A 17,216-nucleotide genomic window follows, 5' to 3' on the forward strand; every position below is an offset into this window, starting at 1 on the left:
AGTGTAAACCTCTGCTCAAGGAGACAATTTTGTTTAAGCATACTGATGTATCCACCAGATTAGTCGTGGAAGCAGCCCACATTGAGCGGAAAGGCACATGGTGCATTAGGCAGCTTTCGATTGCGCTTTCTCAGCAGGAATAAATTTACCTAGACAGCTCAGTACGGTAACAGATGCCCTGTTACAGATGCCTGGTTGTGCGTTCCTCGATTGACAATGTGATCACCTGTGTCGCTTATACAGTGAACTCTCACTTTAGTGAACTTCAAGGGAACCAAAGAACTAGTTCACTTAAGTGAAAGTTCACAAAGCTGAATATTCACTAGAACATGGAACAGCATAGGGCACAGCAGACATCGTCAAAAGTGTGAAATGCGATTTATGGAGTTATATACATCAATATATACGAAGTACATATCAGTGGAATTGTTGCCTATCTCGTTGTGAAAAAAATATATATAGTTTTCATTTGCACTGATGCTCAAGCGCAAGAACTAACAAAGCTATCGACAGCTTGTTACTGAGACATGAAGTTTCGCAGCTTTCCAAGGCACCCTACAGCCTCGGCTAGAATTACAGGATTTGAATCTGCTTCTGCCATTGCGCCTTCCTCGTTGCACTCTTCCTCTTAGGGACGAACACTGGAAACAATTTCCAGATCTCATAGTTCAGCACAGGTAACGGTCTCATGTCACACCGCACATAGCCACCACTGGAAGGTGGGGGGGGAGGCAATTTGGGAGTGGCGGGCATTGGCTACGCCAGCACTGCAGAGTGCAAAACTTCATTGAACCGATTTCAAAAATGAGCTCAGGCCTACTCATTAAGTTCGTTCATCTGAAATATTCACTATTCAGAAATTCGTCTAACTGAAAGATCTTTGCATAGAATGCATAGGAAAACCGCCGGGGATTTTCTAAAAGTTTGTTATTCTGAAATATTCATTAAACTGACATTCGTACAACTGAGAGTTTACTGTATTCCTTGATGCGTGTGTTACAGTAAACTTGGTTGTGAGTCAGTGCTCGTCCCGTGTCCTTTCACTCCATCGTCATTTTGTTCGTGCTGTTACCATTATGAATGCATACCAACCTGCCCACTTTAATGCAAGTACTCAGTGCTGTCCTGGAGAGATCCCCCCCGCACTCGCTCTGCGGATAGCGGTGAGCTGCAGCCAGCAATGCGAGTGCCCCCTCCACCAATTATTGCAAGTGGAGTGCCACCGCCAACTAAAGCCCCTCTATCCATGTGCTACCACCAGCGAAAACATCTATGGAGGGACTTTACTGCCGACACCCGTCGCAAGTGGAAAGGGAGAGGCGTACGGACAACAGAACAGGTGAATGCCTGCACAAAAATGGCAGGACATACCTCAATTCCCACAACCTTCAGAAAGATTCAAAAGGCAACGCAATATGCGGCTGGAAGTGAGGCAGCAGCACCTGTGACCTTATGTTTAGAAAGCAAACCGTTTGTTTTCCCTTGCGTGACTGGTCAGAATGGCATGTTCGCTGACAAAAGCACGATTCTGATCAATCAAGCGAGGGAAAGTAAACAGTTCACTTTATGAATCGTTATAATTTTGCACCACTTCTAGAATGCACAACCACCTACGGCTCATGTGTTTTCTTGATCCAGTTAAAGTCAACTCCTCAATGTGTTGGCTAACGAGCCATAGCCAAGCTAAACCACGCTGACCCTGTTGTCTTCCTGCCGTCTTGCTTGTCACGCATGTGGTGTTGGAAGCACGTGGAATAATGCCAAAATCCAAGTGCACGTTGCCATGGGTGGAAATTTTGTGGTCGGTGCTTGAAAGATGGCGACGACAATGACGGTGTGGCTATCTGGTGTGAAAGCGCTAGCCCTACCATTGCTGCAGCGTTGTGCACCTTGCAGGCAGGATTTTTTTTTTTGGGGGGGGGGGGGGAGCGCAGCCCTAGGTAACTTTTTTATGCAAATGAGGGGGGGAGGTACCGTTACTAGTGCAAATGTGAATAATCCCCATCATTCGCCATAAAGACCCATAAACCCACAAAAGAGATTTGAAATAAGGTATATATCACAGGCATGCCTATGAGATGCACCTCTCCTTTACTTGGAAAACAAGGAACCACATCAAATGGACGCGCACATGAAAGAAGCGCAGGAAGAACACTGCCAAGAACAAGTAAACAAGCGAAACTGTAAAATAAAGACTTCTAGTAGCGTTTTTTGCAATGGAGAAATATATACTTGCGGAACAATCACAGTTCTTTTGGATCCCTCATTTACTGCGCTACCAAGTTCAGCGCCAAGACCGACTCGTGCTGTTATTTGGGAAGTTGCATAACGATGCATGGCCACCAGTCCCATCCAACCGCGCAGAGCGCAGGACACTCCAGTTCTAGACGCACTGCGACTACCGCGAAAGGTTAAAAAAACACCCACATCAGCACAGCAGAGAAGTGGCTACGTCAGGCACCTCGACTGATAACTGTAGAAGCGTCATTCAAAACGCACAGAATTACTCTCCACTTCTGGCGGCATTTTCTCTACTTCCTTTTCAAATGAAGATATGTTGATCCATAAATATTTTCGCAAACAATGGTTAAATTTGTTAATTTTCACTTTTCCTTCCCGTTTGGCTGTTGCCTTGGCTTGCTCCCTTAGTAGATCGCTTAATTTCTCAACTCTTTGCAACTCTTGTTTCCAGTTGCCAATTTCGCACAAAAAGTGCTGTACAATTAGGGAAAAAGCAGACGAGGTAACGGGTGACAGTCATATTGCTTATGGGTTTAACAGCTATTGCAGGGCTTGATGATGGATGCTGTTTCGCATTATTTTATTTCCCACCTTATCTTACCCATATAAAATCAAACCAAATCACTGTATTATTATTGCACTGTATGTTAGAGTTTAGGATCGCCAGTCGGCCTCTAGAGTCTGTGAAGGAGTACATCTACCTAGGTCAATTAATCACAGGGAACCCTGATCATAAGAAGGAAATTCACAGAAGAATAAGATTGGGTTGGATCACGTACACAAGACATTGCCAGCTCCTGACTGGAAGCTTACCATTACCATTGAAAAGGAAGGTGTACAATCAGTGCATTTTAACACTGCTGACATATGGGGCTTGGAGACTGACTTGGAGACTGACAAAGAAGCTTGAGAACAAGTTAAGGACTGCGCAAAGCGCAATGGAACGAAGATTGCTGGGCGTAACATTAAGAGACAAAGAGAGCGGTTTAGATCAGAGAGCAAATGGGTATAGACAATATTCTAATTGACATCAAGAGAAAAAAATGGAGCTGGGCAGGTCGTGCAATGCACAGGTTAGATAACCCTTGGACCATTAGGGTGACAGAATTGGTACCAAGAGAAGGGAAGCGCAGTGGAGGGCGGCAGAAGACTAGGTGGTGCAACAAAATTAGGAAATTTGCTGGTGCCAGTTGTAAACGGTTGGCGCAGGACGGGTAATTGGAGATTGCAGGGAGAGGCCTTCGTCCTGCAGTGGACATAACACAGGCTGATGATGATGATGATGTTAATTACAGCATATAAGATATACAGACATGGGTATATGGTTCCGAGGATATGCCAGCGTCGCTGCGAGCCATGACTCGAGGAAATAATGAAGCAAAAGGGGAAGTTAAACGCAACTGGCGTTTTCTCTAGCCGCAACTCGTTGCACGAGCATACAGACTGGCTGATTACGAACAGAATCGCTTTCCTGGTCCCTGGATCAGTCTAAACAAAGAAGGTTGAACTAACGAAACAACAGAGGTGCGCATGATCATTGAATAGATCGTAACAACTGAACTTATCGCGAGTTAATCGCGCTGGCACCGAATTGAGGAGAAAAGTGGCCTTCAGACCTCAGGAGATGCCGATAACTACCGCCATCCAAAAGGACTGAAATATTGACAACCATTCCACTCTGTTAAGATGGAATGGCAGCGAAATCTCGCGACAGTCAAAGCTTTTAAACGAAAAGCAAAGTGCTCCGCCTCCGTCGTGGGTCGGCCACAAGGTAGAGCGATGCCAGGCCGACCTGCTGCGGAGGTGATGCAGGCTTTAAAGGTGTATCCAAATGAAGGACCACGGACCACCACAGACCGAGCCGCGGACCAGTCACATGGGGCCAACCATGCTTGGCCCTGCCTGTGACAGCATCCACACGGCAGGCTCCAAGAGCAGACAACCGCACGGCCCGGTAGGGATACTCTCAACCCCGCAGCTCCGCGAACTTGCTGTAAGGCACTGCTTCTGAGATTAACGTGACGGATGCCGCGATGGACATCTTGCAAATGTTCATCCACAGAAGTTCTTTTTTCAGACACCTCAAGAAGTCATCCCAGCTGCTGTCCCACAAGGTTGTCGGACCAAGGCCAAAAAGTAAAATGTGGCATCATCTGACCACGATGCCATGGTCGCTTGTTGCCAACTTGTCGCCAGCGCTGCAGCTCATGAGTATGGTGGCACTGCTAATTCGGCTGCCGAAACGACCAGCATTGTACTATTGCCAGACCTGGTGACTGCAAATGCTCTAAAAAGTCCCTGGGCCGCCGCCAGAAAAAATCTCGCCTGCATTAGCTCGCGGACCTGGCGCGGGCCTGGCAGACCGAAAGTAAACGTGACATGTCGTCAAATCCGCGGGCCAAAAAAGGTCCATGGTTTATAGTCTGTATACATCTTAAGCAGTCCTGATACGTGGGCCGATCCCGAAGATAGTGCAATACCGGGCCCACCCACAGTGGAGGTGATGCAGGCGTTAAGTGCTTCGCATACGTGGGCCCATCCCGATGATGCCAAAGGGCGTGTTACAGGTTCCCGGACCCACAGGGTTGTGTGCCATTGAGCTCGGACCCTCTCTGCACTATCACCAGGATCGGCCCACATGATGATTTTTTTCTGCTGACAGACACTGAAAAAACTATGGAAGGTTAGTCCTATACAGCTTTCGCTGTAAAAGGCAGCGAAATGTTGACCACCGAATAAATTGATTTGTCAGCGCTTTAAGGATGTGTGTGACAAGTGGTGGCATGGGCGGGGAGCTGGGAGGTTATGCCGCTTAATTTCGGAGAGGGGGGCTGCCCCCCCAGGCCCCCTCTGGGTACCTGCCTGGCGCCTTGCCTTGTAAATACACTCGAACCTCACTGTAATGAAGTTGAAGGGAAATCCAAAATTACTTCATTTTATCCACGAGAAGAAAGGAGGTTAACCGAGGGGCCCTATCTTTATTAATCATATCATGAGAAGCCAACAAACAAAGATACCAAGGACAAGACAGAGGAAATTACTTGTACTTAATAATTGAATCAAAGAAATTATAAATTAATGGCAATGAAAGCGGATGAAAAACAATCTGCCGCAGGTGGGGAACGATCCACATCTTGGCATTACGGGTGCAATGCTTACTTCATTATGTCCATTACTTCCATTTACTGCAATATAAGCACAATAGGGTGTGCAATTGTAAACATGAAAATAAGATGGCATAGTAGCCCGCGGAACCGCTACATGGCCATGCATGCATGCGATGAAATTTGAATAAAAAAAAAAAAAAAATATCCGATGTGTGCAACCCGCAACTTCTTGGCACGTGATGCGACAGCCTCTAGACAGCTGCCTTCTGTTCCATTGTGATGGTCTTTCGCGTCTGCTTTCCACTTGGCTTATCGCGGTTGAGCAGCACGTGGCACACAACGCAGTGCTCCACTAGGTGATCGAGGAGGCAAGCGAACTTGGCTCGGCTGGACCGTAGCTTCCGAGATTGCACCGGTGGCAAGGCAATCTAGGTGGCCATGCCCAGCTGCCAGCCTGCATGGCGTGCCGCAGGGAGAAGTGAATGCATGGCTTGGGTGTGGCCCATGAAATTGCGCCAGGGAGATCTTGGCGGCCAGGCTTAGCTGTAGCTGCCTGCACAGCACGCCGTAGAGAATGAGAGAAGCGAATGTACTAATACTTCGCACCACCGGGCTTTGCTGCGCAGCACGGTGAGACTCAGGCAGGATTCCGTGTGATCCCCGAGATTGCACCGGGATCTTGGAGGCGATGCCCAGCTGCACCACACAGTAGATGCTAACACACCAATCCTTCGCAAAGCCACGCGTAGCCACGCGGCGTGGCCCACCGTGGCACAGCGTGGCCTGGCGTGGCGCGGCTAACACAGCCAGGCACGCACAAGGCAGAGAGGTGAGTGGAGTAGTGTGCCATTGCTTGTGCACAGCTACGCGCAGTGGTGAGAAAGAGCAGTGTTGCTCTACGGTGTAATCGACATAAGAACAAAGGAGTTTTCAACTGCCGCGGCAAATAAGTGCCAAACCCAACGTAAAGCGTTGTATTCGGCGCACAACGGTCACATATTTTTTGGTTTCGAAGACGAATCTACAGTCCTATTTAAGGTGAAAAAATTCTGCGCAAACACTCAAGACAACCCACAAAGAAGAGATGAGACAAGCACTGCACTAGTGCTTCTCTCGTCCCTTCTTTGTGGGTTGTTAGCCTGGGTGTTTGCGCTGAATTCTTTCACCTTAACGATACTATGCACCAACTAGCCCCATCCGAAGTTTTATTGAATCTACAGTTCGCTATATCTATTGGCAGGACAATTTCACTTCGTTAAAATTAGGTTTTAAATACTACATGGATCTCTATGTCGATTTCAAGGGCGATTTCATTTACTTCGTTATATCCATTATTTCATTATATCCCATTTCGTTATAGTGAGGTTTGAGTGTATATCCTCTGTGTATAGCTTCTTTCAGTAACAATATTTACTGAATAGCTTGGAAAAGTTTCCCTTCACATAAACAGACATCTGAATAATAAATTAATATCCCCCCCCTCTCACGAGACGGTGGTCTCTCACACATACGTTATGCACATACTCACACACAACTCTCACACATACATTCTGCACAACTGAAGCTTTGTTGATAGCAAGCCTTTTCAGCTCTCTTCATATAACCTGCACTTTGTTCAACTTACTCATCAATTTTAACCATGACATGCTTATGTGCATCACTGTTGGCCAGCTTCAACCATAGTGCTTGTTCTGGGTTAGTTCTAATCCCCAGCACAAACCATCTTGTCATCATGCTGGTAAAAAATACGGCTCACCTGCTGTCGAGATAACTGCAGCGCCACATCTTGCAGCAGAACATCCACAAGAAGCTTTGGGACCTTGGATTCAAGTGACTTGTTGAAGATTACCTTGACCTTTGCCGATATTGGCTTCAGAACTGACAGAAGAAAACAAGTCCGTCAAATAATCAACATCAGCTGAGTGCACATCAAGTACATACCAAAGTCAAATTCCTCATTGCCAATGCTGAATGTTTCCAGTGCCTTTTTCATCAGGTTCTGAGTGAGAAAAAGAAACAAATATCAGTAGTATGTTAATGTGGTGGCCAGCTTTAAATAACAACACAGAACTCCAACTTTGAATACCATTACTACAACTAGGTTCGAAGAAAGCTACAGTGCAGCAGGCATACAGGGTTTGGATGAAAAATCTAGGAATCCTGATGGCTTTAAAGGAACACTAAAAATAAAAATGAGTTGAGCTGCATTTGTAATTTGTGCTGCTACAATGCCACAAAAAGTCATCCTTTTTGTGAGAAGAGCCTTGGCAAGCAACAAAAGATGCCACAGCAAAAGACAGGCGGCAACACCATCTCAATGTTCGCAAACCAACTCGCCAAGACGTTATGGATTTTGACGTCTGCTAAAGACTAGTTCATTTTTAATCGGCAAACTACTTTGGGTACTGAAAAAGCCAAAAACTGAACTTGGCAAAGTTTGAAAACATTTGCTAAGCCACAGCGGCCAAAATGTGAAAAAAATCGTCTAAATCCATGACATTTGTAGTCCCCTTCAGTGCTCTAATCAAAATCTTACTGCAACTAGAAGAGAAATTTGGGCAAGTTGGTGGTAATTCATGTTTTGAAAAGTAACAGCACTTTGGAAACAATACTTTATCAGCTTTAAATATTTTACAAAAATTTCTCAAAATACATCATTTATTTTTATTGAAGCACTACGTCTACAAACATCACACGGGTGTACCATCTATTAGGGAACCTGAAGCACCTAAGTCTTCACCGTAAATGAGATATTCACACTGTCTATGGGAGTTTTTTAAAAAGTCCTACTCGCAAGTTAGAGTGGTGAAAATATATCCATTTTCGTTTGCCAAGCGACACGCCGTAGTAGATGCCTTTGGCAGATGGCGTAGGGACGCATTGCAGGCGCTCGTGTGTCTTGAAAGCAATTTGCAACGTGGCCAACCTGTGCACCCCGACGGGCCTCATCTTCAAAGCGATCTGTGAGGTTTGCAGAGTCTGCGCAGTGCCGGTAGCTTCATATACACTGTGCTTTCGACGTTTCGTTCGTGTTGAAGTGACAGATGCACAGAAGTAAATTGGCTCGCAGCTTCTCCCGCAATTCGTATCTCCAGCGTTTTCACAGACAGTTCCCACTGTCATTGAGCGAGATGTGTTCATGTTTACCTGTGCACACGACACCGCGCTGGTTAGTTTAGTTAAAACACGTTGACAGGCTACTTGGTTTGAATCCATGATAGAATGTGTAAACGCGACTGAACAAGGACGTAGAAAGAAGCAGACACACAAAGACAGCGCTGCCTCTGTGTGTCTGTTTCTTTCTACATCCTCGTTGGATCACGCTTACACATTCTATAACTGCTAATTTAGTAAGTGAACATTCACAAGTTTATACGGCCTATAAAACTACTGTCCTTACTTCGTACAGCTATCAACTAATTTGCTATTGCAATCGGTGTTTCGCCTTTCAGGCAGAACTGCAAATTTTTTAACTGCGCAAACAAACGATCACACAGAAAGCAAACAAGGACAGCTGCCGTCATTCGTATGCTGGAATGCTTGTTCAGCCACAAGAATTATAATAGGAAAATAGGACTGCCAACAAATGTTACATATATATTTTGGGTCTTTCATTCTTACACAAAAAGAAATCCCGGTTTTTTGTCCGAATTAAGTTTTATGAAAGTTGGGCAAAACAATTTTTCCTCGAAGTTAAGCCCTTCCGTAAAGGATAACTAATGCAGGTGTTACAAAACAAATAAATGCTGCCCATTTTGTGTGAAGCAAGCGAAGATAAAGAACACGGTAAATGACTCCTTTTTGTTTCAGACTCAAGTAAAAGCTAGCAGATATGACTTATTCAGCACCTTCAAGCCTTGAGTGAAAGAAAGCCTGTTGCTCTTTTTTTAGCAGCCATTTTTACTTGAATATGGCAATGCCAGCATGAGAGCAGCATTCCGGACAAGTTGGTAATCCATTACTTAAATGATATTGCGCGACAAAAACGACACGGACGCTTGGTGCTTGCGCTTGGTGTGTCGTCTTCTTTCATGTCCGTGTCGTTTTTTGTCGCGCAAAATCATTTAAGTTATGGCAATGCCACATTGCATCCCATTTCCACCACATTGTATACATGTAAACTACGGTGATCGTAATGCGCAAGGAAGCGAATGCAGCTCTGCATTGGGAATGGCAGCTGTGGCATTGAGAGGACATTTACTCAACTAGGTGTGCCACCTTCACAAAAGTGGGGCTGATACAGCGACTAGTCAGTATTTTATTAATTTTGTTGCAAGAGCATACAGAAGGAACCACTAAAACAGGATGACAACAGACAAGGACAAAAGGCCCAACAGGTCTACGATAAACACAGGAATGCTCAAAATGCACATATGAAGTCAACAAGGGTTTCTAAGATAAGGAAAAGCATCACAGCTATTTCCAAATATTTGATCGAACATTACGCTATTCGATAGTCGCTTTGGCTCAAATTTCAGTACTTAAAATTTCCAATATATCCAAACCGAATGAATTAATGTATTCTACATAAAAGGCTCACACCCAATTACAACACCCCAGAAAGGAAAACATATCTGCATGGATAACCCGCGAAAATAGCTGTGTACAAAGCCCAAACCTTTGCAAAAACAGTTTCCATTTTCGGATGCACAAATCATCCACGTCGTATATTCAGGAAGTGGCACTGTTGAATTTAATTGATTTCTGGGGTTTTACGTGTCAAAACCACGATTTGATTATGAAGCTTGCCGTAGTGGGGGACTCCGCATTAATTCTGACCACCAAGGAAACTTTAACATGTCTCCAATGCATGGGACACAGCCGTTTTTGCATTTTGCCCTCATCGAAATGCAAGCGCCATGGCTGGGATTTGATCCCGCGACTTTTCACTTAGCAGCGCAACACCATAGCTGCTAACCTACCACGGCGGGTCCAGTGGCACTGTTACCCAGTTCTTCCACAATGCTGACGGTGGAGAACTTTTCCCTGAAGATGGTTTCACAGCAGGGTAGGCCGCGCTGCCTTAAAATCACACCTCGAGACAAGATTGGCGCTGCCATGAAGCCGCACATCTTTAAGTCGAAATTTTCTCATATAACCTGAGCCTTGATTTTAGCTTTTTTTTTTTTTTTCAATCTTTAGTGCAGGTTGTAGGCGCAAGTTTTGGATGCTGTAAGGTGTCTGAGCTCTATTTTTCGGAGATATACGCGCACAATATCATTAAAAATTGAGCTTGCAAAGGTAGCACCATGCTTTTACACACCTCATACTTTTGCTTTCGCTGGTGATATGGTTTTCAACTTCCCAAGAGCCGTACTGCTGTTGCAAACAGATTTGCATTGAAAAGGCACTAAACTGCAACTTTGGTGGTCGACACCCAGCAAAACAGCACTGGTCAGCCCTAAAGCCAAGGCAGGCATAGCGGCGGAAAGCAAACCGTCACAAGAAGTTTGCCACCCATCAGTTACTGGGCCCAAGATAATGTGCACAGGCTAGACTGAGGACCGCTACAAGCATCAAGCATGCCTGCCAAGTTCATCTGTGCTCTTACAGAAAGGAACAGGTTAGGCGTGCATGTGTTAGAAGGCATCAAGCTGAACTTTTCAATCTAGCACAAGCTGATGCTGTTGCACTCCACAGCATCACAATGATGCACAGCATGTGGAAGCGAAACACTCTCGTGGCTTGAACCACTACCATATTCGAAGTAAACTGGAGCATGAGCAAGAGCCTGTAAACAAGTTTTTTGTGCTGCCAGACTAATTCAAACTTGCATTTTTGTATGAAAAAAATCTGAACGGCATTTTGAAAATAAACTGACTCCAGAGATGAACCTCTTTTTTGCCAAGAAAGAACTTCTTTAAATATTTGTCTGCATCTGACCTAGTGTCACCATTTTATGCAAATTCCAAAACTATTAAAACTACCTGTTTTGAAATTATTCAACACTAATTACTATTTGCTTTGATTTCACTTTGAACCAAGAAAGTTATTTGCACAAGCCCAATTAATAATACCTGCATCTCGGGGATCTGTGTAAATACGTTTTGTCACATGATTTGCGAGCAGCCAGCTACTTTTAACATTATATATGTTCCTGCGAGTGATTTCACTTGTTTAAACAACATGATTGTGTCCAAAACAATACCATGGCCTGTGATAATGGCTAGTGAAATTCACCACAAAAATTAAAAACTTTGGGCTGGCAGACAACAAAAAGACAGATTTTCTCCCCTGAATTTAAAAAAAAAATGTAAAAGCCAAAAGTGAAGGACCCTATATAAACTGTATGCATACAGCTAAGAAACTTCCCAAACCAGTAGCTGAACATAACGAGCTGCCAGTTCATCACGTCAAAAAGCGTAAGCTTTACATTCTCCAGTCAAGCTCTTTCATCCGGAGACAGACAATATAGCACCAGTTTAGCATATCACAGCAAACCGGCATTAATGATTCAAAGGGAGTAGCCGAATCTGTTATGCTACTGACAGGAATGTAAACATCGGTGCTGAAGAGGAGGCATGGCGCACGACCACCATCTTTGGCCAGCAATGGGTTTACAGATTGTATCAATTTCAGGTTCCTTGACTATTCTAAGAAAAATGCCATGAAAAATTTTATCCAGATCTGTGCCATCGAAAAACAAATTTATGTTTCTTCGTACACTGGTGATTTCTCACAAAAAAATAAAATTGCCAGAAACCACCACTTTCGCAGGACACACGAGAACAGGCCATGGACAGTGCAGCTGCTACCATTGTAAAGGCTCTTACCTGAGCAATAATTTTGCTAATAAACCCCTATTGGTGCAGAAGCATTAACTGAGCACTATTTCATGCGCAATCCCTTCAGATTGTATCTTTCACTGATGCTAAATCTGCTCACCAAGTGCTCAGGGAGCTCTCGAAAGCATTTTTATTTGCATTATGAAAATTCTCATGAAGTTCTTGAAATGGCACACCTTTTGGACCCCTTCATGAAAGCAAGAGGCCACAAATCGTGTGCAAGCCTGCAACAAATGCAGTGCCTCCTGAAATACTGAGGACAAAGAAGAGACTATTTTGACTGCATTCAAGTGAAACAGTGCCTTGCTGCTGCAGCATGACAATACATCCCAAAGCATGGACACCAGCCGCAACAACACACAGTAGACAAGTGGCTGCAGATCCCAAAAAAATTTGAGCACTGGAGCTAGGTTGTGGCTCACACACATCAAGCCATCTGATGAAGAGCCAACACACATGGAAACATCAAAAGAACAAAAGAAAATAAAGGCTAGAAAGCTGTTGGCATAGAGCAACACACAAGTGACAGAAATAGGCCTCACATATTCTCCAGATGTATTCCAATGGCCAGACAACGAAAATAAAGTGGCACAACTTCCAAACTTCATTAATGCCTCTATCATTTGGGACCCGCATACAAAAAAAGAGCACAAACTCCCTTGAAATGATTCAAAGCAAGGTAGTCAGGTTTATTTTCCACAAATACAGCAGATTTGATTCTCCTACAAAACTAATGATTGAAAATAATATCCTGCTTCCTTCACAATGACGCAAAATAAATAAAATTTTATTCCGTTGCAAGATTTTCTCACAAGAAAAAACTATTCCAATACGTAACCTTATTCAACCCTCAACTTCCAGACGAACGCAACACTCTAAGGAACACCGGCTACAGCCAATCTTTGCCCAAACAAATTCATTCAAGCATAGTTTTTTTTTCTCCAAGCTGTCTCAGATCAGAATTCGCTTCCTCAATGACTTTCTCAATCTTATAATTCCAGCAAGTCATTCGAAGGTCATCTGCTTGGCTATGTTGTCTGATGTTGTAGTTATTAAAACTATTTTCATTCACTTATTCTCACTGAATTATGCTGTGTGTTGCACTTTTCTTTCTTTTTTGTGATTGTTATGTTGTATACCCCGCCTGCTTGGGTCATTAGACCTGCAGTAGTTCAGTGGCGGTGCACTACTGACAAGCACCTAAAATACTGCATTGTTTTTTGCAGATATCTACGGTGAAACAGGAATTTTGCGCCGGAACCTTGCGGTGCTTCAACGACGGGCAGGGCAGAGAGCTGCAACCGTGCTTTCCAGTGCATCTCTGCCTGCATGGGACAGCTGGGGCGCCTGCGCAAAGGGATGATGACTGCCAAAAACGGCCTGAGGAGGACTATAAAGGCAGACTGCGGTCAGACTGAAGCTCAGTTCGGCGGCGGTGCACTACCGACAAGCACCTAAAATACTGCGGTTCTTTTTTTTTTTCAGATATCTACGGTCGTCATTCTCCGTCATCAGGTATTCTCAGATCATGAACAGCAGGTTGCCATTATCCCTCAAGAGAAAAGTTTATAACAGCTGCATCTTACCAGTCAGTACTCACGTACGGGGCAGAAACCTGGAGGCTTACGAAAAGGGTTCTGCATAAATTGAGGACGAGGCAACGAGCTATGGAAAGAAGAATGATAGCTGTAACGTTAAGGCATAAGAAAAGAGCAGATTGGGTGAGGGAACAAACACGAGTTAATGATATCTTAGTTGAAATCAAGAAAAAGAAATGGGCATGGGCAGGACACGTAATGAGGAGGGAAGATAACCACTGGTCATTAAGAGTTACGGAATGGATTCCAAGGGAAGGAAAGCGTAGCAGAGGGCGGCAGAAAGTTAAGTGGGCAGATGAGATTAAGTAGTTTGCAGGGAGAATGTGGCCACAATTAGTACATGACCGGGGTAGTTGGAGAAGTATGGGAGAGGCCTTTGCCCTGCAGTGGGCATAACCAGGCTGATGATGATGATGATGATCTACGGTGGTACAGGAGGTATTCAGAGATCTGGATTGGGAAGAATTGGGGATAAGAGTTAATGGAGAATACCTTAGTAACTTGCGATTCGCTGATGATATTGCCTTGCTTAGTAAATCAGGGGACCAACTGCAATGCATGCTCACTGACCTGGAGAGGAAAAGCAGAAGAGTGGGTCTAAAAATTAATCTGCGGAAAACTAAAGTAATGTTTAACAGTCTCGGAAGAGAACAGCAATTTACAATAGGTAGCGAGGCACTGGAAGTGGTAAGGGAATACATCTACTTAGGGCAGGTAATGAAGGCGGATCCGGATCATGAGACGGAAATAATCAGAAGGATAAGAATGGGCTGAGGTGCGTTTGGCAGGCATTCTGAGATCATGAACAGCACGTTGCCATTATCCCTCAAGAGAAAAGTGTATAATAGCTGTGTCTTACCAGTACTCACGTACGGGGCAGAAACCTGGAGGCTTACGAAAAGGGTTCTACTTAAACTGAGGACGACGCAACGAGCTATGAAAAGAAGAATGATAGGTGTAACATTAAGGGATAAGAAAAGAGCAGATTGGGTGAGGGAACAAACGCAATGACATCTTAGTTGAAATCGAGAGAAAGAAATGGGCATGGGCAGGACATGTAATGAGGAGGGAAGATAACCGATGGTCATTAAGGGTTACGGACTGGATTTTAAGGGAAGGGAAACGTAGCAGGGGGCGACAGAAAGTTAGGTAGGCAGATGAGATTAAGAAGTTTGCAGGGACGACATGGCCACAATTAGTACATGACTGGGGTTGTTCGAGAAGTATGAGGGAGGCCTTTGCCCTGCAGTGGGCGTAACCAGGCAGATGATGATGATGACGGTGAAACAGGAATTTTGTGCCAGAACCTTGTGGTGCTTCAACGACGGGTAGGGCAGAGAGCTGCAATCGTGCTTTCCAGTGCATCTCTGCCTGCATGGGACAGCTGGGGCGCCTGCGCAAAGGGATGATGACTGCCAAAAGCGGCCTGAGGAGGACTATAAAGGCAGACTGCGGTCAGACTGAAGCTCAGTTCGGCGGCGGTGCACTACCAACAAGCACCTAAAATACTGCGTTCTTTTTGCAGATATCTACGGTGAAACAGGAATTTTGCGCCAGAACCTTGCAGTGCTTCAACGACGGGCAGGGCAGAGAGCTGCAACCGTGCTTTCCGGCGCATCTCTGCCTGCATGGGACAGCTGGGGCGCCTGAGAAAAGGGATGATGTCTGCCAAAAACGGCCTGAGGAGGACTGTAAAGGCAGACTGCGATTGGACTGAAGCTCAGTTCGGCGGCGGTGCACTACCGACAAGCACCTAAAATACTGCATTCTTTTTGCAAATATCTACGGTGAAACAGGAATTTTGCGCCAGAACCTTGCGGAGCTTCGATAATGAGCAGGGTGGAGAGCTGCAACCGTGCTTTCCAGCGCATCTCTGTCTGCGTGGGATAGCTGGGGCGCCTGCGCAAGGGGATGATGACTGCCGAAACGGCCTGAGGAGGACTATAAAAGCAGACTGTGATCGGACTGAACCTCAGTTTGGCGGCAGTGCACTACCGACAAGCACCTAAACTACTGTGTTTTCTTTGCAGGTAAGAAATATTGCTGTAAATTTGTTTGAAATCGGAACGGTGCTTCTTTGTGGTGTACGGCTGCCAAATACAGCAGAGTGTTTTTTTTTTTTTCTGTTCTCTTTTTCTTAGAAATGGGGAAGGAAACAGCTGGTAAAGAGCCAGTGAAAGCCAGTAAAAGACAATAAAAGCCATGAAAAAGAATCGACTGATGCGAAAGACATGCGTGAGTTGATAAGGGCCTTCGAAAACTTTAAACGTGACTTTCAAGTGGAAATTCACGAACTGAGGGACAGCATGTCTTTTTTCACTGACATATACAAAGCCATAAAAGAATTGGCAGATGAAATCAAGCAACTCAAAGCAGAAACAAAGGAACTCGAAAAAAAGAACATGGAATTAAAGGAAGAGAACAGACAGCTTTCGCAACAATGCAAAGATATGGAGCAATACATGCACCTAGATAACCTGGAAGTTAAAGGAGCACCTTCAGAGCTGACCCAGTAATGGTCATAAAGAAGATGGGCGAAAGTGTTGGCGAAAAGATAGACACTACAGACATCAACACATGTCATTGGATACGCACCCCGAAGCCTGGTATCCAAAACATTACCGTTCATTTTGTAAGAAAAGACATGCGCAGTGCCTTGTTCACGAAATGCAGGAAAGAAAGGCTAGACACCACTGTCCTTGGTCAGCGGGAAGGAAAGCCAATCTATGTAAATGAACCACTTACACAGCACAATGAGGCATTGCTCTCAGCCACAATAAAAAAAAGAAAAAAGAAGGAAGCTCGGTGGAAGTATGTTTGGACTTCCAGTGGACAGGTGTTGGCACGCAGAAATGAGGAGTCACCTATTAATTAATTAATTAAATTATGGGGTATTACACGCCAAAACCACTTTCTAATTATGAGGCACGCCATAGTGGAGTACTCCAGAAATTTTGACCACTTGGGGTTCTTTAACATGCACCTAAATCTAAATAGACAGGTATTTTCGCATTTCACCCCCATCGAAATGCGGCTGCCGTAACAGGGATTCGAGGAGTCGCCTGTAGTCCGAATTACAGATGAAAGAGACCTTAACCATATCACAGTAGAATTTTGACAGATAAAGCTTTATTGAGAATGGATTAAGTTTTAACTAACAGTAGCGATTACTTCACCGTCACTGACTTCAATTCAAAATTTTCTACTGCTGGTAAAACATTTGCTGCATTGCACATGAACACAAGAAGAAAAGCAAGGTAGATGACATAACTACTTTTCTTGAGTCATTATCTGTTAAGTTCGATGTGTTGTTCTCTGAGACATGGATCACTAAAAATGATGACCTGCCTCACCTGTCAGGATATAATTCAATAGATATATGTCATGTTAATAAGAAAGGCGACAGAGTTGCAATTTATTTCAAAGAAACATTTTTTCACGAGGTACCTGAAGATTACTGTGTTATTAATGATGATGTTGAATGT

General features: G+C 44.5%; 1 protein-coding gene across 1 annotated transcript in view; it reads right to left on the reverse strand.

Moving 5' to 3' along the window:
- LOC126521192 (intermembrane lipid transfer protein VPS13A-like) overlaps positions 1-17,216 on the reverse strand; it is an 820,642-nt gene that overhangs the window by 715,475 nt on the left and 87,951 nt on the right. Inside the window, exons 9-10 of the mRNA XM_050169804.3 lie at positions 7,290-7,347; positions 7,105-7,226 (exon numbers count right to left, since the gene is read on the reverse strand). Of these exons, the coding sequence (XP_050025761.2) occupies positions 7,105-7,226; positions 7,290-7,347 (180 nt within the window). The remainder of the gene's footprint in view (positions 1-7,104; positions 7,227-7,289; positions 7,348-17,216) is intronic.

This window comes from Dermacentor andersoni, chromosome 6 (assembly GCF_023375885.2).
Source record: "Dermacentor andersoni chromosome 6, qqDerAnde1_hic_scaffold, whole genome shotgun sequence".
Taxonomy (NCBI): domain Eukaryota; kingdom Metazoa; phylum Arthropoda; class Arachnida; order Ixodida; family Ixodidae; genus Dermacentor; species Dermacentor andersoni.